This window comes from Phalacrocorax carbo, chromosome 3, assembly GCF_963921805.1.
Source record: "Phalacrocorax carbo chromosome 3, bPhaCar2.1, whole genome shotgun sequence".
In the NCBI taxonomy this organism is placed as follows: domain Eukaryota; kingdom Metazoa; phylum Chordata; class Aves; order Suliformes; family Phalacrocoracidae; genus Phalacrocorax; species Phalacrocorax carbo.
In genome coordinates this window covers 47,203,330-47,229,875 of record NC_087515.1, presented here as the reverse complement: position 1 = coordinate 47,229,875, position 26,546 = coordinate 47,203,330, and the positions used below count along the sequence as shown (strand labels likewise).

At 38.3% G+C, this 26,546-nt stretch overlaps 1 protein-coding gene across 3 annotated transcripts; it reads right to left on the bottom strand.

Moving 5' to 3' along the window:
• Window positions 1–346: 346 nt before the first annotated feature.
• TMX4 (thioredoxin related transmembrane protein 4) lies at window positions 347–26,037 on the bottom strand. 3 transcript variants are annotated; one of them, XM_064446813.1, is made up of 8 exons: window positions 25,802–26,037; window positions 16,945–17,060; window positions 12,701–12,746; window positions 11,463–11,591; window positions 10,445–10,490; window positions 8,184–8,285; window positions 5,810–5,873; window positions 347–4,478 (listed from the first exon to the last, which is right to left on the bottom strand). In XM_064446813.1, the coding sequence occupies exons 1-8, from the start codon at window positions 25,996–25,998 to the stop codon at window positions 4,192–4,194; spliced, it is 987 nt and encodes a 328-aa protein (XP_064302883.1). In that variant the 5' UTR covers window positions 25,999–26,037; the 3' UTR covers window positions 347–4,191. The 3 variants fall into 3 exon arrangements, with proteins under 3 accessions (XP_064302883.1, XP_064302885.1, XP_064302884.1); XM_064446815.1 differs by lacking the exon at window positions 25,802–26,037 and adding an exon at window positions 18,236–18,343; XM_064446814.1 differs by lacking the exon at window positions 8,184–8,285.
• Window positions 26,038–26,546: the final 509 nt, after the last annotated feature.

Genomic DNA, 26,546 nt, shown 5'->3' with positions numbered 1-26,546 from the left:
ATTTTATGCCTTTGAGAGTGTACTGCTCAGCCCATAGTTACTACAGTGAAACCATCAGTCTAGGTATGCTTCTTCCAAGCATTTTTTTCACTCACATAAGGAAGAAGCAATTACATTAACATTACCATTAATTCATTAAAAAACAGGGGTGTTCGTTTGGGGTGGGTTATTTTTTTGTTGGGTGGATTTCTCTGTTTTGGGGTTGGTTTTTTTTTTTAGAGAGTTTAAGGAACCTTCACCAGTCAGACTCTACTACTAACTAGAAGACCAGTATTAAAAAAATACCTTTTGTTAATTACACAGATGAGCCATCTACACACTGAGAAAATGAAAACTAACTACAAGATGATCATAAATACAAAATTTATATGGAATTTTGGTAAAAATACCAGTAGTATAAATTTGCAACACTTTCATATGAAAGACAAGCCTGTATAACATTTCCACGAAGAAAGCCCACATTACAAGTGCTGCCCAGCACAGGTGCAGCATATACAGAGTACTCCAAGACACACTTGCAAGTTTCACACAAATACCAAGGACAGGAGTTTTGAAAGGCTATATGTATTTCTAGCCTCTTTAAAAAGTAACCCACTGGATCTTTTTAATTACTTGCTTTTAAGCATTCGTGTTCAGCTCCATCAGGGAGTGGTTTTCAGAGTGGCATGCATCCCATTTGAAATTTAAATCGGTTCTCAAAAATCTTAAGTCAGTTTTGACTTACAGCTCTAATTTACAAGCCTTACAGCCCTATCCTTACTCAAAACATTTTGAACAGTGGTAGCAGCAGCTTCTCCAAGGGCATTTTTGTCTATACTGAGATTGCAAGAACAAGTTCCATTTTTTAAAAATTAATCATAACAGAGGGCAGAGAGACTCAGACTGCAAAAGAGGTTGATATCGACTTTTTTTTGAAACAGACCAAGTTTAATACTATTGTAATACTCTAATTAGTTCCATACTTGCATGATTCAATTAAAATATGTTTTAGGGGAAAAATAACCCTAATTCTGGAAGGTAACACCACACTCACTGCATAGCTAGTGGTCTTTCTGTTCAACACAAATTTAGCATTTACAGCATTTGCTACAAGTGTTAGTCACACTTGACTATGTCCAGTATCATGCGACAATATTTATCCTACAAATGTTCAACTAAGTTGGAGATACCAATGGTTGCATAGCACCTGTTTTTCTAAAGTCTTAATCACAACTTATTGATCTTTGTAATCAGATACTCCAATACACGTCAAATACAGTCAAACCCAAGGTAGCATCATTATTCCCTATTTTATTCATAAAAACACAGGAGCAATGACATACACATGTTCAAGAAACCTTGGAAGCCTAAAATTGCTCATTTCCATATTCACAAGACTGATCTATGAAGAGAAACTGCTGTGACTTGCCACCTGCTTACTTAATCCTTGCCCATCAGAGAGGGATCTTGCAGTTAGGTCTATTAGGATGGAAAATTCTTAATATCTTCACTTGAAATAATCTAAACTTAAATGACATGCAAAAACAGAGGAAATGTAAGCAGACACTCAAGAGAATCACCACACACAGGAGCTTCTGATCTTTCCCACAGCACCTCATAAACCCTGTATCTTGTAGGACAAAGTATAACTTGTGGGTTTTTAAAATTCAAAGACACTGTAATGAAATTCAACTCTTGAGAGCACCTTATTTGTTTGAACATTCAGAAAGCTCAAATACCTCATCTTGAGCACTGAAGAGAGGTATACCTGACTTTTTAATACTTCATACTCCCAACAGCATACAAACAAAGCCACCATGAGATACAAGGATGTTCTGTGCCTTTTAAAGTTAAAACCTGTTTAAACAGCTAAAAGATGATTTTAGATTACTAGCTCCACATTATTACAAAAGCAAAGAGAAATTGCAACAGAATTTAATATTGACATGCTCCTTCCTACACAGAGTATCACAAGACCCTATAGAGTATAAAAATATCCTCTTCGGTACGTAACCAAAGTCACCATTGCCCTCAATCTGTGCTGGATACAGTCCCACATATTTTTAGCATCTCAGTTTTGGATCCATGACTGAGGGGATATGCCTATTCTTGTCTTACGCAAGTGCACATAACTGAATATACACACCGACTGCTGCCCATCTCATGAAATAAAATGCAAACAAGATTTTAACCATAGACTTTTATGAGCTCCTGATGCACAGATAAAAAAAGCAAATACATCATGGAAACAACAAATCTGTACTCTGTGCTTTTATGTGCACAGTTCTTCCCTGCAGACTACAGTGGCCACAGTTCTGTTCTTTCTGCAAATAAAAGCTTAGCTAGAGTTTGGGGTTTTTTCTACTTTTCTTTTTTTAAAAGCTGCTATGTACTTCAACTGCTCCTGAGTTCTGCTGTCAGGAAGCTTCTACGATTGCTCAGTTACATGGGACAATGCCCAAATAACAGAAAACATATATTATCAACTGTATGTTTGCACTATGTGAAAGCATATTTACATGTCCACTACATGAAATTCAAGCTCCGGACTAAAAACTTCCCTTAAGAAAATTCATATTCAATGTATGCAGCACAATTTTGTCCTTTGCACAGCTGTTAACAGACAAATGCAAAGTTTCTACCATATGGTTCCAAGACACAAATATACAATAGAACACAGACAGGAAAAGATATGCTTTCTTAGTAAATATGCTCTTTATGAGCATTTAAAACCAAAACAAAACAAAAATCCAAAACAACTTTCAACACAAATTGGCCCTACTGATCTCGGTCTCAAAGGAAACCAGCATTTTGCACTTGCAACTTGTCTCTTCTCATGAGATTATTTCATCTGTTTATTCTTGAAGAACAAGATGAAATTCATGCATGTTAGCAAGGTTTATGCAATATATATTAAAAACCCCAAGATTAAGATACATCTTACGCACATGATCACACATCAACAAAATAGGGATTTTCAGGACCTCACTCTAGGTATTCCTTACAAAAAAAGCCTTATATGTTAACCAAGTCAGAGGAGGTAAATACTGATATTTTTAATGACTTAAGTCTGCTAACCATACCTAATGCTGTCTACCTGGCAAGCCATTTTCACTTTACACAGTTCAATAGACATTTATCTTGATATAAGTAGCAAAACCAAAAGCTTCTCCAACACTACCCACCCGTGCCTTCCTCATTTCCTAATATGTCAATTCCAGTGGCATGTCAATTCCAGTAGAAAAGTGATCAAAGGTAAAACCTTAATTGCCTCTTCAGTTAATATTACTAAAGCAGTTTGAGTTCTGCCAAAAGTATTCTGAGCTGGAAATGGAAGAACCGCATTGCATATGACAAGCTCGTACTGGCAAGAAATATACAACTTACAGACTGCAAAGTGACTTGCTACAACCTCTTGTAGAGGGAGGGGGGTGAAAATCATGTTTTGGCAAAAAAAAAAAACCCTGACCAAAATGATGTCCTTTAAACCTTCTAAAAGTTCAAACGTATTTTAAACATTTAGCTGTCACTCTTTCTCAGCCTGAGGTTTTCAATTACTCAAACTCCTTGAGTCAAAAAAACTCAGCTGGCAAGCTTGAGCTCTGCAGCATGCCTCCAAATTACCAAAAACTGAAAAATCTGGGGGCATACTGTATGATAAAATTTCAAAACAAATATTAATAAAATGAAAGAGAAAGGTGCTTCAGTAGAAAGCGATAAAAATAAGCCCATCGTACACATTTTTAATAGAAGACTAGTAAGGTGCCTTCTCTCACTACTGTATCACTATCTGGTGTTCCTGTGGCATTTGGAAACACACTTTCAGACAGAAAAGCCACAGTCCTGCCAAGCTACTGCAAAGAGTTCAAAGTTTTGATCTTGCTTAAATTACTACTTACAAAGGAACACAAGCATAGATGCACATTTTATAGCTGGTGAACTGAGACTCTGTTCCACCCCTTTTCTCTTAGAAGACTTCAAACCGATAAGATACACTTTTTTTTTGATTGTCACGGCTAAAGTCGTACAACACAGCATATGTGCTTATAAAACAAACCCAATGAGCAAGTATTAGCTTAAAAAAACAGAAGCCTGCTGACAGAGCAGAGGTTTTGCGTAAACACAAATGACAAATCAAGTGTAAGCTTCAGCTTCAGACACAGGGTCTGACACTTCTTTGGTCCAAGTGTACAAAACACGCCACCAAAACAATTATAGTCTGTTATCAGCCACCTGACTTTTACGCTGTCTTAGTGAGCTTTCAGTCTCTGAATCAGCTAAAGGTTGTTCACTTAAGTCTTCCATTTCTTCTTCCCCTGATTCTTTATCAAGTGCTAAATCCTCCTCTGAGTCATCAGCACTTGAATTTGCTGCATCTTCTCCTTCTGAGAAATCTTTTACATCTGCAGTCTCTTCCACATCCTCTGCGGAAAGCTCTGCAGCCTCCTCCGGTTCTTCTAATGCTGCATTCTCCACATTATCCTTTGTAATGGCTTCCTCTAAATGAAAGAAGAGTTTCAAATACTGAAGTTAGACTGAATCTCAGAACAAAGTCTTTTTAAAAGTTACATCACCATGTATGTATTCTAAATATTCATTAACATTATTACTGAAGACTTGTATGGGACTGTATTTTCCTTTTTTCCAATTATTTCAAATAAACCTTCAGTAGTATTTCTCCTCCATTTTCATTTGGTCTTCTTGCATATCAGACATAGATGGTGGAACAAAACCAAAGCTAAGTTACAAACTAAAGACAGATCAGTTTTACTTGGCTCCTTAAAGAGGTATCATTATCAAACAAATCAGTGGGAAAGCGATACTGGTAAGTTCTGTCAGGTAACAGCTGCTGTTGAGTCCACCAGCCAGCTGGATAGCATACTGAAAACACACGTATGTGTACTTGTTATTTTGATAGTGATGAATATCTAAGATTTTGCCGATAATTTTTCACCCTTATGAATTCTAATTTGGCTAAAGTCTTGTTGACAAGTGTCACAGATGCTGCTTCATCTTCAACAGCAAACAAATACACACAAATAAAACAATTTTTTAAATTACAGTTAAGTTTTGACTCTCACTTAATAGCACAAACATACCAAAAGGAGTTCTGGAGCTTAATACACATCTGGTGCTGACAAGCAACTTGATTTCATGTGCAAGTTTTTACCTCCCAAGTTCATGGAGAGCAGAATACTATGCAGATGCCCTCTCACTAAGGATCAGAAAGGTATAGGTTTTCTTTTATTTGAAGGAGATGCAACACCTTTTCCTGTCCCCACACCTGCAGTCTCTAGGTTAATTTGTTTCCCTCTAACTTCTCCTTTCCCCAACCACAAATTATGTAGAGAATTTTGCAGGTTCAGGATGTTGCATCTCCTAATGCAGTATACAGAGTGTATATTAGGATGTGGAAGTATCCTGCCAAAGCAAATTCCTTTCCATATTTAAGCAACAGGTCTAGTGAATACGCACCTGCATAATATGCACAAATCCCAGTATCTTTCCCCCCCGAGTTCCTCATCTGGAATGCATTTAGCCTCTTCACAGTTGTGGAAGCTAGAACAAATTACTATCGGTTTGGGGTTTGTGTTTTTGGGTTTGTTTGTGGGTTTTTGGTTTTTCTTCTTCCCTGCTTTGCTATTCTCCTGGTGGGTGCTTTGACATCAATATTTTAGAGCCCAACATATCAATCCTTATCAGTGTGATTAAAATGAATACCTGATTAATGGTTCACATCTAACTTCTTGACAACTAAGAATTTCTTGTCATTGGTTCACATCTAAATTCTCCCTCCTACAAGTGTACGTTTAAACTTAAGAATTCTTACCAGATGTTTCAGCTCTGTATCTTGACTTGGATGGGCAAAGGCAGTCTGAAATCAAAACCAGTATCTGTGTAAAGGAAAAAAGGCATTTATTAGCAAACCATCCCAGCAGCCCCTGCGCTGTTAAGTATTTTCCTACTCATCCTTTTTAGATAGACATTTAAAAAATTTAGAAAATTGTATTATCTTGCTCAGAGATAAGAGCTGTCCTAAGGAGCTAAATAAAAACACTGAAGAGACACATGTTCTCAGTGCATACCAACCAACATTCTCTGCCTTCTTCAAGTTTTCTGCCCCCTACTTCCGTAAGTTTATTCAGTATTGAAATGGCTTGCACCTTAAGAAGAAGCCCAGAACACAGTTGAGGAATTTTTATTTATTTAGAACTTATGAAACCTTCTTGGTCAAGATTTTCTATATTTTGCGATGTTATTCAATTCCTACCCCATCTCCCCAATACACGATGTGCACTTCCACCTTTTGTGCTCAATTCTGTCTTTTAGGGTTTTGTTGTTATTTAAAGCAGCCTAGTGTAGAACACATACAGTCAAAATGCAAGGAAGATTTGTGTCTCATTGTCATGTGCTAAGAATAATGCAAAGGAAAGAAGAGAGACAGATGATGTTAAAGAAATATATTTCAATCATTGAAAAGCTTTTCTAAAAAGCTGAGAGATTAACTTTACTTTTTTTCAGCTTCTCCAGGCTTGGGATTTTTTAGTGAAGGAGGAAGGAGGACAGATTTTTTTAAAATCATCATATTAATTTGCTCCTAGTTACATTAACTTGATTTGCAATCATTTTTGCTGATAAAAATCTACCATCCAGAAAAATGGAGCTGCTTAAGTTGTATAATGAAAGCCATTTGCTCATGTGTAACTTCTGTACACATATTGTGTATAAAAATGTGGTTTTGCCTAAATACACACATTCTACTTTTAAATCACTTCTCTGTACTATCGAGAAACACTCATGTAGTTTTTCTTTATTTCACTAATGCTAATATTTGGGCTGAAGGGCAGAGATCCAAGTGCCAGAAACAACCTTTACACTTCCTACATGGACCAGCAATTTAGTAGTCAGTTAAACCACTTCTCAGCATAACTGTTTTAAACTGTCTTTGCAGTTGTATAACACACTTGTGGACCAAACAACTAATCTGAAAGAACTTCTATTCCCATCTATAGCTCCTTTTCCAGCTCAGTTTCTCATTTGATTTTGATATTGGAGAGGTCATAGAGCCACATCATTCAAATGTTCTGAGAGGAAATAATGCCAGCTCCACAAGTAGAGCAACTTTGAACTGTTTCCACTGATGAAACAACATAGGGCTTAGGATATGTTCCTTAACATTCACATATATAGCTAACAGGTTTGTTTGAATAACCTTGATGTTTTGAAGATTGATACAGGAATGTACCAGTTCTGGTTAGTAACAAGAAAGGTCAGATTTTTCAATTGCTAATGAGAACTCAAACGAAAAGAACACAGGGGAGAAAGAAGTGAAGTCAGATTTTATTAAAACCAAGCTGTAACCACAAAGCTATGCCCTGGAAGAGAGTAAATCAATGAAACCCCCAAACCTTCAAAGCCTTTCAAAAAATATTTTCATCTTTTCGTGTAACAGTGCAGCAGCATACTTATGTTGCTAACTCCCACAAATACAATCCCACTCCAGCTAATAAAAATCTCTCCACAAAGCCATTGTTTTGAGAAAGTTAGAGTCTTTACACAAGTCTGACCATGCACATTCAAGCCTTAAGTAGAAAAGGCTTGGATATAAAAGGCCAATATAAAAATCACTTGTTTAGTGGATGGACTAAACAAGTCTAATATGAAGCATGAATGTCATAAAAAGGTTAACTTATCTGAGTGAACCAGTCTTTACTTTTACCAGAAGTAAGTTACAACACTAGAGAGCAGATGTGCAGTACTGAATACTTAAGTAATTTTAATAGAAGAGAATACACTAGAGAATTTCAGTAGGAAGGAACCTACAATGATCATCTCGTCCAACTGCCTGACCGATTCAGGGTTAACCAAAAGTTAAAGCATGGTATTGAGGGCACTGTCCAAATGCCACTTAAACACTGTGACAGGCTTGGGGCATCACCCACCTCTCTAGGAAGCCTGTTCCAGTGTTTGACCATCCTCTCAGTAAAGAAATGCTTCCTCGTGTCCAGTCTGAACCTCCCCGGCACAGCTCTGAACCACTCCCATGCATCCTATCACTGGATATCAGGGAGAAGAGCTACATCATTAAAATAAGGTACTTTGGTACATCTTATCAGTGAAGTTTATTCTCTTTTTTTTCCACAAGTTAATGCAAAGCAAAAGTTCAGGGTAACTCAGAAAAAGAAAGTAAAATGCTTTCTTACCAAACCCAGGAACAGGCCAATCAATAAGGTAGCTAAGATGAAGATTGCATAAGAAATCCAGGCATGAACTCCAAGAGTACCAGTGAGGTAGCTATGAATTTGCTGGAAATGAGAACAACATACTTAACCTCACACCTAACACCACTTATGATTTATACTGCTGTCACCATTATATGAATTGATAGCTAGCCAAGACCTTTCATTTAACAGTATTTATACCAAAGTCTTCCCTCTCAAGCCCTAGTCATCCTTCAAAGTGATACTATAATTCTTTTGATACATTAAATCTTGTTTTTCTTTACCAAGTTGTTCACGTTAAAAGGCTTTTTAAGCAAAGGATGCCCAATTCCTTCTTGCTAAGGTACTCAGCATTAGAAATGCCATACATAATCTTAGTGCGGATTAATGTATGAGGAAGGCTCAGAGCATACAGGAAAGTATCACAACATTCTTGATCCTTATATTCTGTAAGAGGGTGGCAACTGTTGGAGACAGGCTATTGGGCTTGATGAACCCATGGCATGAAGATCTGCACATCTGTTATGGCCTCTGTTGTAGAAAGGAGACCGTTCAACATTTCAGAACCAAAAAAGCAACTAAGGTTAAAAGCAAGTGTCCTTTTATACCCCCTTCACAAGCACATCACCAAGTGGGAAAAAATCTCATAACCTCATGCAGAGCTTTATCCCCATAATCACATCTGGGAAGCAGAGTGGTAGATGCTTAAAGTTGCACAAGATCTAAATACATACTTAAATTTGGGAATTAATTTGTTAACTAGAATTGAGCCATTTAGCTCTTAGTCAAGCTCTTTAGTTCTTAAGTGAGCCACCCATTCTAAGCAGATACTGAATAAGTGATTTCATTTATAATCTAAAGAGAATAATCCAAAAACAATATTAAGATTCACTTGAAACTGAAGTGTTCTTAAAACCTGCAAATTCAAGTGACTTAACCAAGCATCACAGAATCAGATAGTCTGATAGGAAATAAGCTACAACATTAGATCTCTTCCAAGAGTACATCCATTAGAAAACAAACCACAATCAACATTTACAAAAGTTTAAATATTGAAATTCCAGGGTCTTTTTTTTTAAATGTCAGAACAGCTTCCAACATTTACTGGAGTACATGCAAGGACAGCACAGCAAGACGACTGAGGAAATGCACAGCTGAAATATTCATCAAAGCAGAATGCAAATTAAAGAAGGTTTCTTCCCAGAGCATTTAATCTTTCCGGAAGGAAACTAGACAGAGACAACAGCATTACGTTACACAGCAACCATGGAAGAGAAAGGCCAGAAGGCTATGAAAAGTTAAAACTATACAATGAAAGAAGGAATCAAAGATAGCTCACAGAGGAAACCTAATAACTGGAAGTTTTGTTTGGTTCTGGGTTAGTTATATGCTTACTGGAAGCGGTACAGACTCAGTTTAAACTACTACATTCATTTTTTTGTAGCACGTTACCATGTTAAGACCTTTTGCTACAATTAGAGTCTCTCAATCTTGGCTATACTTCAAGATTTTGAGGAGTATGTTTTCTGACCAAAACTGGAAAGCTCTGAAAATTATCAGCATCTGCATGCGACAGGAAAAACTTTGATAGCTCCCAAACAAAAGTGTCTTGAAATATTTTTAAGCTCAAAGCATACTTCAGTGTATGGTAAGCATTTCTCCTTTACTTCTGATAATTACCCCACTGTCCAAATTTGTCATGTTCCTATGCGAATGGTGTTGACAGTTTAAAATCCAGATGCATAAAGTCTTACTGAAAAATAAAACCATTACCCTTTCTTCTCCTGCATGACACACTATATGTATATTATGCTCTTCTGCAGTCCATCTGCAACTCTTAAAATGAACCTGGGTATAATTTTTAGGAGTAGTATTAAATGAGAGAACCTGGTAGATACTAAATGCGTTCCTGATGTTTACAATCATTTTTGCAGCAGCTCTTAAAAAACCTAATTTATTGTGTTCGCACAGTCTGATAGAACATTTTAGCTATACCAAGAAAATAAGAGTGTAAGTATTTTTCAGATTGATGATACTCTTTACAATCAAACCACCATTTTTCCATAATCTTAGTACTATGGAATTTATAGTGCAAAGATACTATACACCCAATGTACAGTAAATGTAAGGAAAATGTAACTCTCAAAATGATAATGAAAATACTCAGGTAGGTTTTGACTTTTAAATAGATTATTCTAAGCATAAAGAGGAGGTATGGAAAACACTACCGCACAGCTACTTACCCTGATCCATCCAGAGAGGTGAAATAGTCCTGCCATGCCATGCATCCTAGAAAACAAAGAAAAGGAAGGAACAGGTTCTAAGACAGACAGAAGTTGTGACGCACAGCAAATGTCCCAGAAACCAGAAAAAGATTCCATCTATGGACTTTCAATGCCATTCATCCCCTAGTAATTGCCAGAAGGTTACTGTAAATAGGTAGTTTTTCTCTGTATTATATTAATTTAAGCCAGCTCAACACGACGCACTGAAACAGTGACTTGAAAGACAACATCTGAGCATAATCAAGAAATACCCTTTCCACAGCTTAACCCTGCACAGCCATAACCACCTTTTCCCCAGCTCACGGCAGTATGCAGCCCTGTAGCTCCTCTGCCCATTACTAAATATCCTACAGCTCTTCCTCATCCTCAGATGAAAAATAAGGATACCCACTGTATCTTTGACATGAGTTTACACATAACAGCTTCAGCCAGAATGAAATGCAGGGCATTACACATCTCTGGTTCATCTTTTACATCTTGCAACCTATTCTACACTACCTCAAAGCAAATCCAACGCTCTGAAAACAAATTCGGATATACTGTGTAAGCACTACAATGTTTCCTATTCCAAGGGAGTACAAAAGACTTCCTTGTAAAGAAAGAAGCAAGAAATTCTTAAAGCTAAAGGCTGTCTGCCCCAAGTAGCCAGAAGTCATGAAGTAAAATTCTACATAAATATACATTTTAAAGATACTGAAACTGACAGTTACATGGTGCTCAATGGCTGTACTTTTTTCTTTATATATTTTTCAAAGATGATATAAACAAGCCTTATGAACATGAACAAAAGCAAGTGTAGAAAACAACCTGCTTTTGAAGGTGAGAATCTGGAAAGCAGGCTGTCAATATAGATTGCTTCTGCAAAGCCTACCTATCTAGGGAATAAAGGCCTTTTGTCTCTAAGCTGTCAAAATAGCACCCTTAATGAATAATGAACTATAAAGCATGTTTGTTGTTAATAAAAACGAAGTGTTACATTATAGAAGATGGAGACTTCCATCCTGCTACAGGCTCCACAGCTTCCCATTTTCTCTCTAAAACATAACCTTGAAGGTCTTCCAATGTCCGTGAGCCTCGGTATCTGCGAAATACTCCATCATTTGCACTAAAAACCAAAAATACGCATTAACAGAGACATCCTTTAAACTGCATCTATGGTAAAAAGCAAAAAAAACCCCCAAAATTCACAAACATTATGTATTTGGCTTTCTAAGCAAGTTGAACACCTAAGCATCATGTAATCCACAATGGAAGGTCTCAGCTTTTAAACAGCATGAGCTTTTGCCATTTATTAAAACATGCTATTTTTCTTAAATAAAAATTCACTCGCACTACAGCAAATACAAAGCACATGAGGTTAACAACTAAATCCTTTTTTAAACACAACTCAAAATTAAAAGTGTGCATATGTGTGTGTATATACATGCACAACTCAGAATACCATGACTTAAAAAAGGGTTGAATATTCAAAGGATGATATCTTTTTATTGGATAAGAGTTATAGAAAACATCTTTCCTGATCTGTTTTTAACAGTATTGATAACAGAGGAACTGAGTAAAGTCACTTAAACTAAAGAGCCTCAGATGAGGACTTTTCAATATAATCAATGCAAAGCTCTAAACAATAACCTCAAGTCAAATAAAAAGTCACTATACCTTCATTTTCATTCACAGTTCAGAGTTACAGTTTGAAACAAGTGACAACTATGAGTCAACAGCTACATATTGGTACCTAGTCAACACATGAAGAGTTCTAGCAGTAAGATAATGTATGTTTGTGTTTGTCATTGTTACGATTGTACAACAGTGGAAAGTTTCTGTACTGTTTTACATGCAACCTATGCAGTCAGTTATGCAAATGAGAAGTTTTAGTGACACTTACATAAGGTCAAGCATGTCTGCTCACATACAGTCAGGTTTCTAGAAGCCAATACGGCAAACTTGCACCGATTTTTACAAATGCTATTAAATGTTTCCAGACTGAAAAAACATCACTTATCTAGGTACAAAACTGTCAGGAGAACCTTCCACCATAAGTCAAAAATACATACTTGACATTCATTAAATGCTTTGAGCTCCTGAGAAATGTTTTAGAGATTGACAGAAGTGAAATAAGTCAGTTGTTCATTATATCTTCCATGCCACTGTTTGAACGGGACAGGAAAAAAGAATACATACTGAAACAGACAACTCCTTCTAGTATGACACACTTACTGGTAAATTGTAGGAAGTGTTGTGACAAAGAAACGACCACTCAAGCCTAGAAGGGAGGAAAAAAACCACATCAAACCATTAAGTAAAAGTGAAATTTCTCAGCATTCTGACTTATCTATAAATACCTACAGATCTGTATTTGTTGACTAGAAAGCAGCACACCACATAGCTTTTACCACTGTTTTGTAAATACAGGCTTACAGTTTGTCTTCAGAAATGCTACAAATAGTAATAGATATTAAATACTCTTGACAAATTAGGGGAAAATGCTTACATTGAAGAATGCTTACTACAGGGTAATTTTTCTACATGGATTTCACTAATCAATATTTGCACACAGCTGAAGTTTTTGACCAGACCAGCAGTGTGCCCCTCCAACCAAGAGAAAAAAGAACGACACAAATGCACCCATATTCCAGTCCTTGCATCTGCGTGTAGTTTCATCCAGATGACCTTTGTTTCACCTAGAAGGTTGGGCCACTAACGATGATAGCAATGACTTAAACTTTACAAACTCTGGCCCCAATTTTAATTCATCGTCTAGCTGATTTTAAATGATTGAGCGCCACACATTTCAGATCTCAAGTACTTCAAGTCATTAAATAATCTTTGCATTTGATTGTTTCTTCCAAATAATTCACATACACTGCACAACCACTCTGTTCTTATATCCTGTAGGAAGGCTCAGTCCCTCTCATAAACATATCTGGAGCAAGACAATGTTTAGGATGTTCCTAGCTTCTTTTTCTTCCTTCCCATACATCAGTCCTCTACAGGTAAATACAAATGGTATACCAACAGATTGATAATAAAGCTTGGGACGTCTCAGGATTCTGTTCTCTAAAATATTCCAAGTTTAAGCCACAAGAATAATTTTTAACATCATCTATAAGGGTGGGGCATATCAGCATTTTGAACATCAGACTAAGACAGAAGAAAGGCCAAAAAGTTTGAAGTAGTGCTTCAAGAGGCAGACTGGAATTGATCCCTACTCTGAAAGTCGGTGTTTCACTGACTGGCACATCTAAAGTAATTTTATTTTTTTTTCAAGCATCACCCTAGACAGTGACAACATAATGGAACTCACAGGACAGAAAAATTATCCAAATAATCAAAAAGCAGCTTGTATAGGGAGTTGGTGTTGGAAGTTCTCTGGCCTTCCACTAAGTACTGCTACAGAGTAATAGGTGCGAGTGCTTCCAGCTTCACTGCTGTTAGGTACACCATCAAAGATCTCCCAGTGCATAGCTTAATTGGAAAAGAGCTGCATTCTGCAGCTTACCTTATTCTTCACTACCTCCATCAGTAAGGGTTACATTCCTCTAACTGGCAATTGCCAGTCATGTAATGTATCACTGTAAAGAGTACAAATCAATTACTTCTCCTTTTACAAATTTCTGTGAAAATCTTTTGGAAAACTAAGTCCTTATTTGGCTTTCAATAAAGCAAACATCTTTTGGCACCAGGAAGTTAGTCATGGAAAAGTACTGTCACAGCAGAGTTTCTGCCTTTAGAGACAAAGACAAGCGATACTGAACTAAGCCAAGTATTTTTAAGTTTCAGTAGCAATGTTTTTCCTAGTGTGAGTTCCCCTATGGAATAGGCAAAAAAGGGTTGTGGGGGTTTTTTTGTTATTTTGGTTTTTTTTTCTTTTTGAAGATGCTTAAATCAAACCAAGTGTTGGCATCTTTTAAGTCTTCCTAATTTCAATTCTTCAGCTTTCTGCCTTTATTGCTATCAGAGGCAGGGTGGTGGAAAACTTTGTAAAACAGCTAAAAGCTGAACTAGCACAGGGAGGTATAAGGTAAACAAAAACACAAGTGCAACAGTACAATTAATCAAGCAGAAAGCACAGCTGCACAAGGAAAACTAGGTGGAGAGCCATAAGGAACATAAGCATAAGAGCAGAGAAAGTCATGGGAACACTGAAAGACTCTCCAAAGGTCTTAAAAATGCTAGTCAGAGAAACAAAAAACAAGATGGTTAGCTTAAATCTCTCTTACCACTTGTCTATCCTAGAACAAATACCAATGGTCTCAGAATGAACAATTAAATCTATAAAATATAAAATCTGTTTCCAAAATGCGTCTAGGCATCCCCAACACTTTAGCTGGAGGTTTGTTGCTTATCTAAGGCACCTCCTTAGAACAGTAAATCCAGATAGCTAAGAACAGACAGTAAATTGTTCTGCTGCATATTTAATACAAACTTGAACTGAAACACAGTTTAGCATCTGTCTTTGCAAATCAAAAACTGACATACATCTATTATGAAGTCAACAGCTAATCAGAGAAAAAACTTCCGTATTTGCACCACCCACTCCCCACCTCCAAAAAAACCCCAAAGACTAAAGAATATAGGTGCCATCTAAAAATACAGCTGCCTGCATCAAACGAATACTCAAAGATGATTACGGAAGATCCAGGAAGTCTTGTTTTAAATCACAGGTAAATGTTGTGATAGGGAGCTTAAGAAAGGCATCACAAATATACAAAACTGAGATCCAGAAGCATCTCCATTACTTGCTCTTGAAATACTGAATGTTTCAATAGAAAAGATGTACTGAAGTGCTGCTTCTTTCCTCATCAAGTGACTGAGATACACTGCAAAACCTTTAAGGCTCTGGTGGATTCATTCTTTGGGCATCTGCCGTAATTAAGCACCATGAATGGCTAGTTTCTCCTGCAGATTTTAAGTCCAATTTTACGCAACTCTGCACTCATCTGGTGGTTTTCCCCTAATTTAACACATTCTGACTACTCTCAATTTGATGAAGCGGTTACATAACCAAAGCTAATTAAGGTACCCATTGTGCAAGCAAGAACAGGAGATAGAGCACTTAAAGCATGCCAACCGAAAGGCTGAAACATAAGCCTATAGTAAAAATACCTCAATAACTTTGGAAAGCTTCCAAAGGAGCTTATATACGTTCAAAACTACATCAGCACTAAATGGCAACTATGTAATAAATCTTCATTTTCCAGTCTGAGTATTCATTAGCTTTAGAAGTGGCTACAGTTCTCATGCTTTGTGCTGAACTGAGTATTGTAGGTATATTCCTCATGCTTTGGTACAAATTCTTCATTTGGGGGGAGTTCTTTGAATTGCAAAGTCAAACACCTTCAGAAGTCAAGACTCTCATCAACATTAGAAATTGAAATATTTAAGGAACTTCTGGTTAAAAGTCACTTCTAAGATCTTAAGAATCTGGATCACTCAGTAGTTAGACAAATTTAGTCCAGAGACCCCTTCAGGTCCCAACACTGCCACTGAAGGTTTTTACCAGGAAGAAAAACTCTTTTGAGATCTCAAGTATTTATTTTTACAGCCTCGCTTCTGAAAGTGCATTTTTAAGTTAGTCATATCCAAATGAACACTGCATAAGCAAAAGAACCTCTGTCTAACTGGGAGAAAATAACAGGATAGGATTATAATGGATCCCCATTTGCAGCCTGAACTCCAGAGTAACTATTACATCTTCCTCACATTTTATAAGGAGGAGAAGAGAAAAAAAATTCAGTAAAGCTTAGCCTTTTTATTCTAGTAACATCTCTGCCTAACTCTGTTAGGCAGATTTCTGATAAAATCTTTTATCCTCTCAAAGCCAAAACAAGCATGAGGCCGTCCCAAGAGATGCAGAGGTTTAAACAATATTGGTACTGCTTACACAAACACAAGTTCAAAACTTTGAAGGGAGTCACTAAAAGGAATAAAAACCATCATATTCATGCATCTGTGCATATGTGCATAAGCATCAAAAAAACAGTAACGTCTGTACTTTAAAGCAGTACTACAGTTAAACAAGACAAACCAGCACCATCATGGAACAGTTAAGAACTTATTTAAGAAGGTTCACACTGTGGTAATGCTACCACACCCTGAAACTGTCACTAACTGGAGGCTACAGAACTGGATTCTTCCAGACAGTTTGGAAGAGAGAGGAATGAGACAGGCAGCAGCTTTCAGTGAAGTAGATTAAAATAGAGAATAAGTCCCTTTTAATACAGTATTAAGCCAGATCACTCCCCCAATCCTTCAGATTGAATTTATAAACTTAGGCTCACAGCTATGAACTATATGGAGAAACAAATGTGGATAATGTTATTTTGATTTAGAAACTTCTTTTCTGACTTGCCTGGTATCCCAGGTACTCCGGTAAAATAAAACACACTCCACTCCCAGATATTAAGTAGTACTTATATTGAATAGTTCCTTTTATTAAAACACACTATTTCATACTATACCTGGTTCTTGAGTGACATCCACTTTTCCCACAGTGATATCTAGGCGTTCGCTTTCCTTTGCAAAACTCTCCCATGTCAACTCAATCTGTTGACAAGCTGGACACCAAGGAGCATAGCTAAAGTGGGAAAATAGGTTAAATATTTTAATATTCTTATAGACATTCAAATTTATTTACCATACAGAGAAAATACAAACACATCAATCACAAAGGAAAAAAGCCTACAGTCTTTCTTAATCAAGTCTACTAAGACAATCAAGTAGCATTTTTTAATCCATCCCTACATTCCTGCTCATGTTATTAAAACAAAAGCATATCTCCAGATTTGAGAAATTCATATCCAAACCCACAACCACTTTTGATTTTTTTCTATTTACATATGAAATAAATCCATTTCCATAGCAGCTATCTGAACTACTGAAGCCAGGCTGTCCTCTGAAGCAGCATCCTTCAATGCAACATTCTGTATTTATTTCCCACACCTCAGAACTTTTATAAATTACATTTGCCTTAGCCCACTACTCAATACATCAAGGCACGCCCTTTTTAAAGATTTAAAAAGAATGCACATCAAATTCCTACTACTCATACTGATTGTCTTTCTCAAGTCTTGGGTTTTTTATTCTTCCCTCAGGATTAATTTCAGCAAAATAAGAAACCATGTTTCAAGAGCTGAGTTTTCTACACTACCAACTGCAATAATCAAACCAAGTTTGTAGTTGTTATTGATAATATCAGCGGGGAGACAGCTAATATGAAAAGACAAAATCAGATAACACTTAAGTGTTGGTAAGTGTTTATTTGCCATCATTATGCATTTTACCCTCACTTGGTTGACAAAGACTGTGTCAAACCTGTGCAGCTTGCAATGGTCTGTTATATATGCAATCAAGGTAACACAGAACAGCTAGGTATAGTGTGTAACTCAGCATGGCAATTGCCCATACACAGATTTACCCTTTTACAAATGAACAGGGACCTTTACATGGCTTTTATTGGTGGGGGTGGAAGTATAAATGTAGATATGCAGGTTTCTGATACCAGAAGTAGTGGGTCTAGAGATGCACTACTTCTCAAAGTACTCCATACGCACTCATCCATTGTTAACAATCAAAACAAATTTCTTCATAGGCAGAGTCCCATATCCGTTACAGCCAACATAACACTACATTCTAACTGGGAACCTCTACAAGGAGCTCCCTTACTCTTTCAGTTTGTCTGCCAGTACTACTATCTGACCTAAAGAGTAGCATTTCCTATTCTCTGGCTGCCTTCTGATGAGGAATACTTACTTTCTTACTGGCTGCAGACAAATCTCCCCAGCCACCCACAGATGTTTCATGTACTGACTGAACCTAAAACAGGTAATTTCTCACAGAAGAGGTAAAATGAAAATTAGTCTGAGTGCTTCATGGTAGTTTTGAAACCTAAGTATTTAAAAAAAAGAAATCTTGTCATTTGGAAGTCAAAAAGATACGATTTAAAAATATGTACTGTATTTAACTGTACTAGCAATTTATGATTGTAAGTATGAAAGCCAATATCCTGGGTTTTTGAATCAGCATTATTCTGTGCGAGAACATCTGAAAAAAGTACATAAATCTTATGCTGCCAAGAAACAGACCCTCCGTATCTTTTAAAAAGATGTTGGAAACAAGTCTCACACACAGTGCTATTTTCCATTGTGCTGCTGGCCTACAGGGGTGTTTTAATAATAGTTTGACAGATACTGCACTTTACAAACAGTATTATTTTATTACAGTAGCTTGAAGGCTTATCAGTAAGATACTGCATGCATCCATCAGGTAACACTGCTGATGTTGGTCTAAAATTAAAGACAGAAGTTAGAATGTTGTCTAAATTCAGCTTCTCTAGATATGTCAAATTCATGCCATGCAATTTTTAAGACTAATACACCCTTTAGCCTGTTTAAGGTGCTACCTGATCATGAAATAGAAATTTGGGCCCTATCAATATTTATGTTTACATTTGATATTCATGAGTGTTTCTCCTAAATGAAATGATGTGAAATAATTCACTACACATGGCTAATATGAATACGACTATAAATAGTTTCTTTAAGTCAAAGCTGCATTAAAATCTACCATATCACAGTTTGGTAGTGACAGAACATAACAATGTTATGTATTTTCTTCACAAAAAGCCTTAGTTGTTGGCTTCCTAGTTTTTATTACCCATATTGGATGTGGGATTGCAACAGTCATATACAACGCTACAAGATCCAGCCACTCAGGCTGAACACTGGCACAGACAATCAGGATTAAAATATTTGCTTTACATTCCTGAAATCACACATCCATTTTTTGCCAACCTGGAAACACCCTGTCCTCACATATACAAGAGAGAACTTGCAACAGACAACAGACTTTTGCAAGAGTTAACTGCTGTTTATTGCAACATCCTCACTTTTCTGAAGCTTTAATGTCTGCATTCGTTACACAGCATTTGAAGCACTATGGGATTCAGGAGTGCCTCCTGGAAATACCAAAAATATTCTATTGCCAAAGCTTTATTGTGTCTCACTCTCAGTCTTACAATACACCCCTTACACCTTCTCTTTTGTTAAGATACAGAAGAGTAAAATACTTCACACTTAGGTTAGCAAAAGTTTCAAAAAACTTGTTGTACCGTGAAGAACTGAAGCCTGAGGAGGTAACACTTTCGAGTAGGCTTCTAATCAATCTTTTAGAACTGTGGCTGATCTGTATTCGTACAGGAGTCGTGGTACAACTACCACTCATATTCCCCAGAAAAGAACTGCAGGAGCACGAAAGCAAATCCACGTGTGCCATGAAACCTGTCTTCACTACATTTCAGCAAGTCACAAGATGCATGACCAGGTTACAAAAGCAGATGTAATCAAATTTTTTTCTGCCATACTCTGCAGACAGACCAGGAAATAATTAGCACCTCGTTAACACCACCAAATTAGGGCTGTTACTCCTCTAGCTTCTCCCTTTGCACAAGGGTGTACCTTTAACTGTTAACTTGTTGTTTGTGCTGTGCCCTACACCCTACAAGTGTGCCAAGAAAACAGCACTGAGGTCTTTCCAATTTAAAAATCAAAGTCCACTCGAATTTAAACCAAGACCTGGGCACTCAATTAAGGAAAGAAAGTTTTCAGTAGTCTGTCACATATTAAAAAGCAATTTACTGATTTCCACCATTAAAAATATCAGATTGGAAACACCACATACCTATAAATTACACACTGCCAGGTTACTCACTGCAAGCATGTATCACATATCTCTCAACTTACACCTCCTTTGTGCCATTACATAGCACTAAGTTTTACAACTGAAATATCCTCATGCACTACCCTCCATAAATAAGGCAACTCACATCTATCTGCTGGTCAGGCCCTCTGCAAGATCAGTTGACATAAGTGAATTCAAATCACTATTTCAAAGTAGACAGGTGTGTTCTAGTTCCTACTCCAAGTCATTACAATACCTGAAGCTTTTTTAGAGGGTGTAAAGAAAACAATCCAAACACTAAATCTTAAACTGTTAAAAAGTCAAAAGCAAAGTCTTGGTCTATCTCTGATCTAAAGCATAAAAGACCAAGCTTTGGCTTTCAAACACCAGCAACTTCCCTGATGACTGCAATACAACATAAATAAATACTGAAGTTAAAACCAGTTTAAGCAAACGTGCCATTCAGTCATATCACTACAGAAGTCATTGGTAAACACAGAATTTTTTTAATAAGGTGCACTGATACACAGTTTCTAATTCCAAGCCAGCAATCTCTCTTGTAACTGCTTGGCTAGGGAATTCACCACTTCACTCATTTTCAAGTGAATGCAACTGACTCCATTTATCTACTACCACAGTCAGTAACTTTCAGCATTGAACAGATGTAACCTCCAATACCATTCTACACTTTGCTCTGATAGAAATTTCACAAAGTTGCAAGAATCTAGGAACAAAGGAAAAACAGCTTACAGATACAGGCGTCAGAGGATTTGCTGAAGAGAAAACAGCAAAATAGGTAAGATGGAAGTTTCCCTGTTTACTCCAGTTTTTCTCAATTCAAGACACAACTTTATAAAAGGTACTGCTTACATTAAACCAAAGCTGTTTGCTGGATTTCAGATTGGGAGTAGTATTAAAATTAGAGGTGCAAATATTGAGACAGTACCTAATTGAATGGTAAAAACAATATCAGAACGAAATAATTACTTTTCTTTTTTTAAGTAGTTTTGCCTTATTGCTACAGAGTTCATAAACACAAAAAAAGAGTGCCTTTCGTCTTTGGGTGTTATCAGGCTTTCATCTTGTTTCTAAACACAGAGAGGTCTTGAGGCAGGATAGGCATTGTTGTAACTTCAACAAAAGATAAGCTTCAGAAAGTCAACTATGTTGTTTTAGTCTACTTTTCAAGTGGGCAGGTGGTAGCCAAAGATACAAGTTAGTCCCTGTAATCTACCAATACTTCCCCACCCAAAAACGGCTGCTCCACATCAGCTAAGCAAGTTTGTTGGGGTTTGGTTTTTTTGGGGGGGTGGGGGGAATGGGGGGGTGTTTGGTGGGAGATTTTGAGGGTGCGTTTGGTTTTGTTTTTTGTACAACCCCTAAAGCCCTAGCTATCTCAAAGAGCAAGTAAAGGAGGTTTCTTCCCTGCATTCTCCTCTGCAAAGCTTCACTCAAATGCCTTAATCACAGACAGGCTGCTGAAGTGACAATACACTGAGGTAATGTTCTGAGGAATTTGTTTCAGGGTGCAAGCTCAACCTTATGAATTCCCATGCTACTGTACCTACTTGAGCAACCTGACATCATATCTTTTCCAATAATACCTGAATAAAGGGAGAGAGTAATGGTGTATCATTGGGTGTAATGCACTAGAAGCCAAACAAATTGTATTCTCTAAGACAACATTCAAGAGCTACTTTCCACTTGTTCTACAGCTCAGTAATGAAATGCATTTTAAACTTCCAAGAACAAGACAGGAAACAACGGAGGATATATCGTAATCTTTCAGCTCTCTAGTTTCAAAAACAAGGAAAGGGTAAACGTACCATATGCAATAAAAAATGGACACCCCAACTTTCCATTCACAAGAATATTTTTTTAAAGATGGAGAAATTATTTTTAAAATAGAAAGCCGATCACTGAAAAATTATGTGAAATCTTCTAGAACTTCAGCAGATTAAGTTCCATCATTCTACAGGGTTTTAATTTCCCCCCTGCTTTTTGTGTTTTGGCTTTTTTATGTGTGTGGTTTATTTGTTCTGGTTTCTGGGTTTGTTTTGTTTTTTTTTTTTAAGAAAAGGACCAAGAAAAGCCTGGATACTAACAAATCAAGAGGAAGTAGGAGCCTATACTCTCATAAGTAACAGAAAATTCTGAATCTTACTGAACTCTCGATCTAAGCTACAGTCATTGTGAAATAATTTATGGAATTCTTCAGGAGTTTATTTACAGAAAGTGTTTAAAAGCAGTAAAACATGTAAATATCAAAACATACAGCTAGATTTTTAGCTCACTCCCTTGCAACTACAGAGAAAAGTGCCAGTGGGAGGACTAAGCTCTTGCAATAACCTGAACTACTAGATAGCAGGACAATGTTTAATGATAAAAGATAATAAGAAAATGAAATATGAGCCTATGCTACAGGTATGATACGCTAGCCTTGAAAACATGACTATTACTTACAGTATTACCCCAATTTTCACCTGGCTAGAATTCAAATAGAAAATTAAGATATTCTTTTATTTTCAGTGCACGCAGGACTAAGTCTGTGCTGAAACAAACGGGAACCAAAACATTTAATGTCCTGTGTAGGAACTAAACTAGAGATTTTCTCGCTGTGCAAGTTCCTGAAGTACTGCAGGTGCAACAGGAACATATTAAATAGTTTCATTTGTAACCAGAAGCATAAAGACAACAAGAGTACTACTGCGGGGGAGAAGGGTTGTGTGTGTTTTTATCTGCTTCAAAAAGAAGCAGATGTTAAGTTAAGATCAGTCAAGCTTGGAACAAGCTGTGTTTACAAATGCGAAATGCACTTTTAAATAAACAGACCAGAAATTAGTTTTCAATATTCAGGATAGACAATATTAAAAATAAAGACAAAGTAGTACCTCATATTAATGAATTATTATCATGCAGCTACAGATTAGAAATAAGTCAATAAGGAAATCTTTTATAACAGTTCATTCAGGCATCACACTCCTTCAGCAAGGATCTGTGTGCTGCGATAACAACAGTAAGCAAAAAGCACTGTAATGTCTTTCAGAGACAAAAGTTATCCAGAACATTTTTATCAATGAAATACAGCAGTGCTTCCAGTGCCTGCAATTTTGCCAGCTGTGAATAACCAAATATTTACAAAAAGTCAGCCAAGCATACACACTTCAGCCTAGAGGGATGAAGGAAGAAAAAGCTGATTTCCACTACAAATCCCACACAAGTAATTTCTGACTTAATCTTCTCTGTTTGTGCACCTGAGAACAACAGAAGAATGGTAGCATGCAGTAAATTTGCCTACACTACCTTCACAAATAGAAACACTGACATTAAACAGAAGTAGCAGTACCTGTTCCTACCAGGGCAGAAAGCTTCAAGCCAGTAAACTAAAGCAGGGGACCAAAATAAGTATTTTTTCCATAAAGATCCTATAAACAACATTTGCATCAAAAAAAACCCCAAGTATTCCTTGGAAAACAAAGGTCTTATAACAAACAGAAGGTTCTTCGAGCAAACGAGGTTTTGATAAACAATACTGCAGTCTTGCCAACAGACCTACCACATGGTACAGAAGGAATCAATGAACTGACATGCAGGACTCTTGTCCGGATCACCAGCTCTAAACCAGATAAGCATCAGTAGAAGCCAAAAATCCATCAGCATGAAAACAGATGCAAGAATCATAAGAAATCAATACTAGATCTCAAACTCCTGTTTAGACACAGTTGGGAATCTCAAACTCTCACTAACTCAAGAACAGCAGCATTGAGTTAGCATGCTCAATAACATCAAAAGCTCCTTCTCCGCAGAAGCAGAAAGTACTAGAAACATAAAACAGAAAGCAGAACAGAGAACCAAGGACCTTTTACACACTAAACACTGTACATAAAAATAAGTCTAATTTAAGCAATGTAGCAACATGTACCATACTCAGCTAGCACTAAAGCTAATTTTTCCACCATTGCTACTATCAGCTACCTGTCACTCCAAACCAGATGGCAACATTTCAAGTGGAATAAAGACTCAAAGTATTTTAACTGTTTGCTATCACAACCACTTTGATTTCAGTCAGTTCCTCTATTCTTTCTTCTGCAGGGGCATGCACCACTAGTTATTTAAATATTTTCTCTTAGAAATAAAAACTTTGAGTCACCATAAATAACCTTTTTTCCTCCTTAAGAATCATCAACTCGTGTATGAATTGGTAACTTTCCTACAATAGCTTCCACATAGGACTAGGACGTCAGAAGTGGAAAAATTTCAATTTAGAATATAATAAATTTATTTTCTCCAACTCCAAGATCATCTCTTCCCCCACCTTTTAGAACACAATAAGTGAAAAGGGGAAAAAAAAGACTCAAAAATCAACCCCAAATGGTTAGTCACAACAGTGGGCAGCCCCAGGTCTCCCAATCAGCTATTTCAGGACTGTTCCCATCTATTCACTGATTAACACCAGGTGCCCAGTATGATCCTGAGCAGTCAAGCCGTAGAGGAAGTGACAGTCCCTCCCCTAATAAGATACCACAGATAACTCAAATTCAATACTAAAAATTTAAAGCAGCTGGGTCAGTATTTATGAGGGAGCACGAGTCCAGATGTTGATGGGCAACTTAGTTGTTTCAACCTGTTCAAACTCAAGCACTGCCACAGAGGAGTAGTACACATACCACAGTAAAATCCCATTTCATAGCTGCGCAGCACACATACCATGTGAGCATATAGCCCACTGAAACTATTTTTATTTAACTGCTATCTTAGAAAAACCCTCAAGTTTCTTTTCCCCCTTCTAGATACAAGCAGGTGAGCTAGCCTCCACACACAAAACGTCACAGGCATTTCAAGAACAGTATCATGTCACAAGCAAAGCCATGACACCACTACAGTTAGTTAACAGCACTTAAAACCCTGGCCTGCAATAGACAAACCTCTGTATCTGTCACCAGCATAAGGCAGCACTGAAAAGCTAATGAAATCTGATGCATCTCCCTCGAACAACAAGAACTCTAGGAGCAAGGCAGCTGGAAACGAGGGTGTACCAGGATATTATGTAACACTGCTCTGGAAGCCTACTCCTACTAAACGTTACCTACCAGATTCCTAGCCTGCACAGACCCAGTGAAAGTCCCAAACAGGTCGGCAGCGGAAGGCGCCGTGTCTAACGCTGCTCCCCAGCGGGTAGCTGCCTGGAATAACGGCGCTTAAATGTCATCAGTGACACCAGGGCTTACTGAGACGTGCCCAGTTTAACCTTGGGGCGCTCACGGGCTCCGTGCCCGTACAGAACCACCAGCACCTGAAGGAAAGTTACCTTTATCAGTCCACCTCACGTGATACGAGCGTGTGCCCGCAGGCCAAAGGACCACAGGGCTTGGTGAAAAAGGGGACCACGGGCGCTAGGTGTCCCTGCATGAGCGCGGCCCGGCGGCTTACTCCCATGTCCCCACGCCCCGGAGCAGCCATTGCAGGGGCGGGGAGGGTGCGGGGCCGCTCCCGCACTTCCCCGCGCGGAGCAGGGAAGCCAGCACCCCCGGCCCCTCTGCGGGGCAGGCGTTACCGGCCTTACTTCCTCCCCGGGGCAGGCGCTGAGCACAGGCCACCCCCCCATCCCGGTGCCTCTGAGGGAAAGCGGCCGTTACTCACAACTCCAACATCCACTGGCCCTGCAACACCAGGCTCCAGTTGGAGCTGCTCAACACTTGCACGCTGTTCCGCGGCTCGCCGGGACTACCCGCCCGGGAAGAGGAGGAGGAAGAGGAGACGGCGGCAGGACCCAGCACTGCCGCAAACAGCAGCACGGCCGCGGAGTCAGAAAGACGCCGCCAGCCACCCGCCGCCATGTTTCAACCCACCCGCCCCAGGAAGTGAGGGCGCGAGCGGCCGTCGCGGGGGCGGGGCCGGCGTCGTTGGGCGGGAGTCTTTAGGCACGAGGCGCCCACCGCCGGCTCTGCCTTTCGTCACGGGGAAGAGCTCTGCTGCTACAGCCCCGGGGGAAGCCCAGGGGTACAGCCCACAGGGCAGGTGCTTCGGCCCCACCATGGTGGTGGCTTCGCTCGGTTAGGTTTACGAGTCTTTCTTGTACTGCGGTGCCCGTAGTGGGATGCCGCGTTTAAGGGGCTGGGTTATGGGTGCTGAATAAAAAGCAGTAATTGCCTCTTTGGCAATTGGGATGCTGTTAGCCACCAGCCCTGTGGGGCTGCACTGAGGGATCATGCTTCATCAAGCGTCCACCAAGGCCTCAAGTGACTGCCCCAGGCAGGCAGCCTGTCTAACCCTATGCATTCTTTAGCCATCCCAGACACAGGACTTTGTGCTTTACCTTGACTTCAATGAGATTTCTCTCAGCCCCATTCCTTTGGCTTGCCCAGGCCCCTCTGAGCAGCCCTGG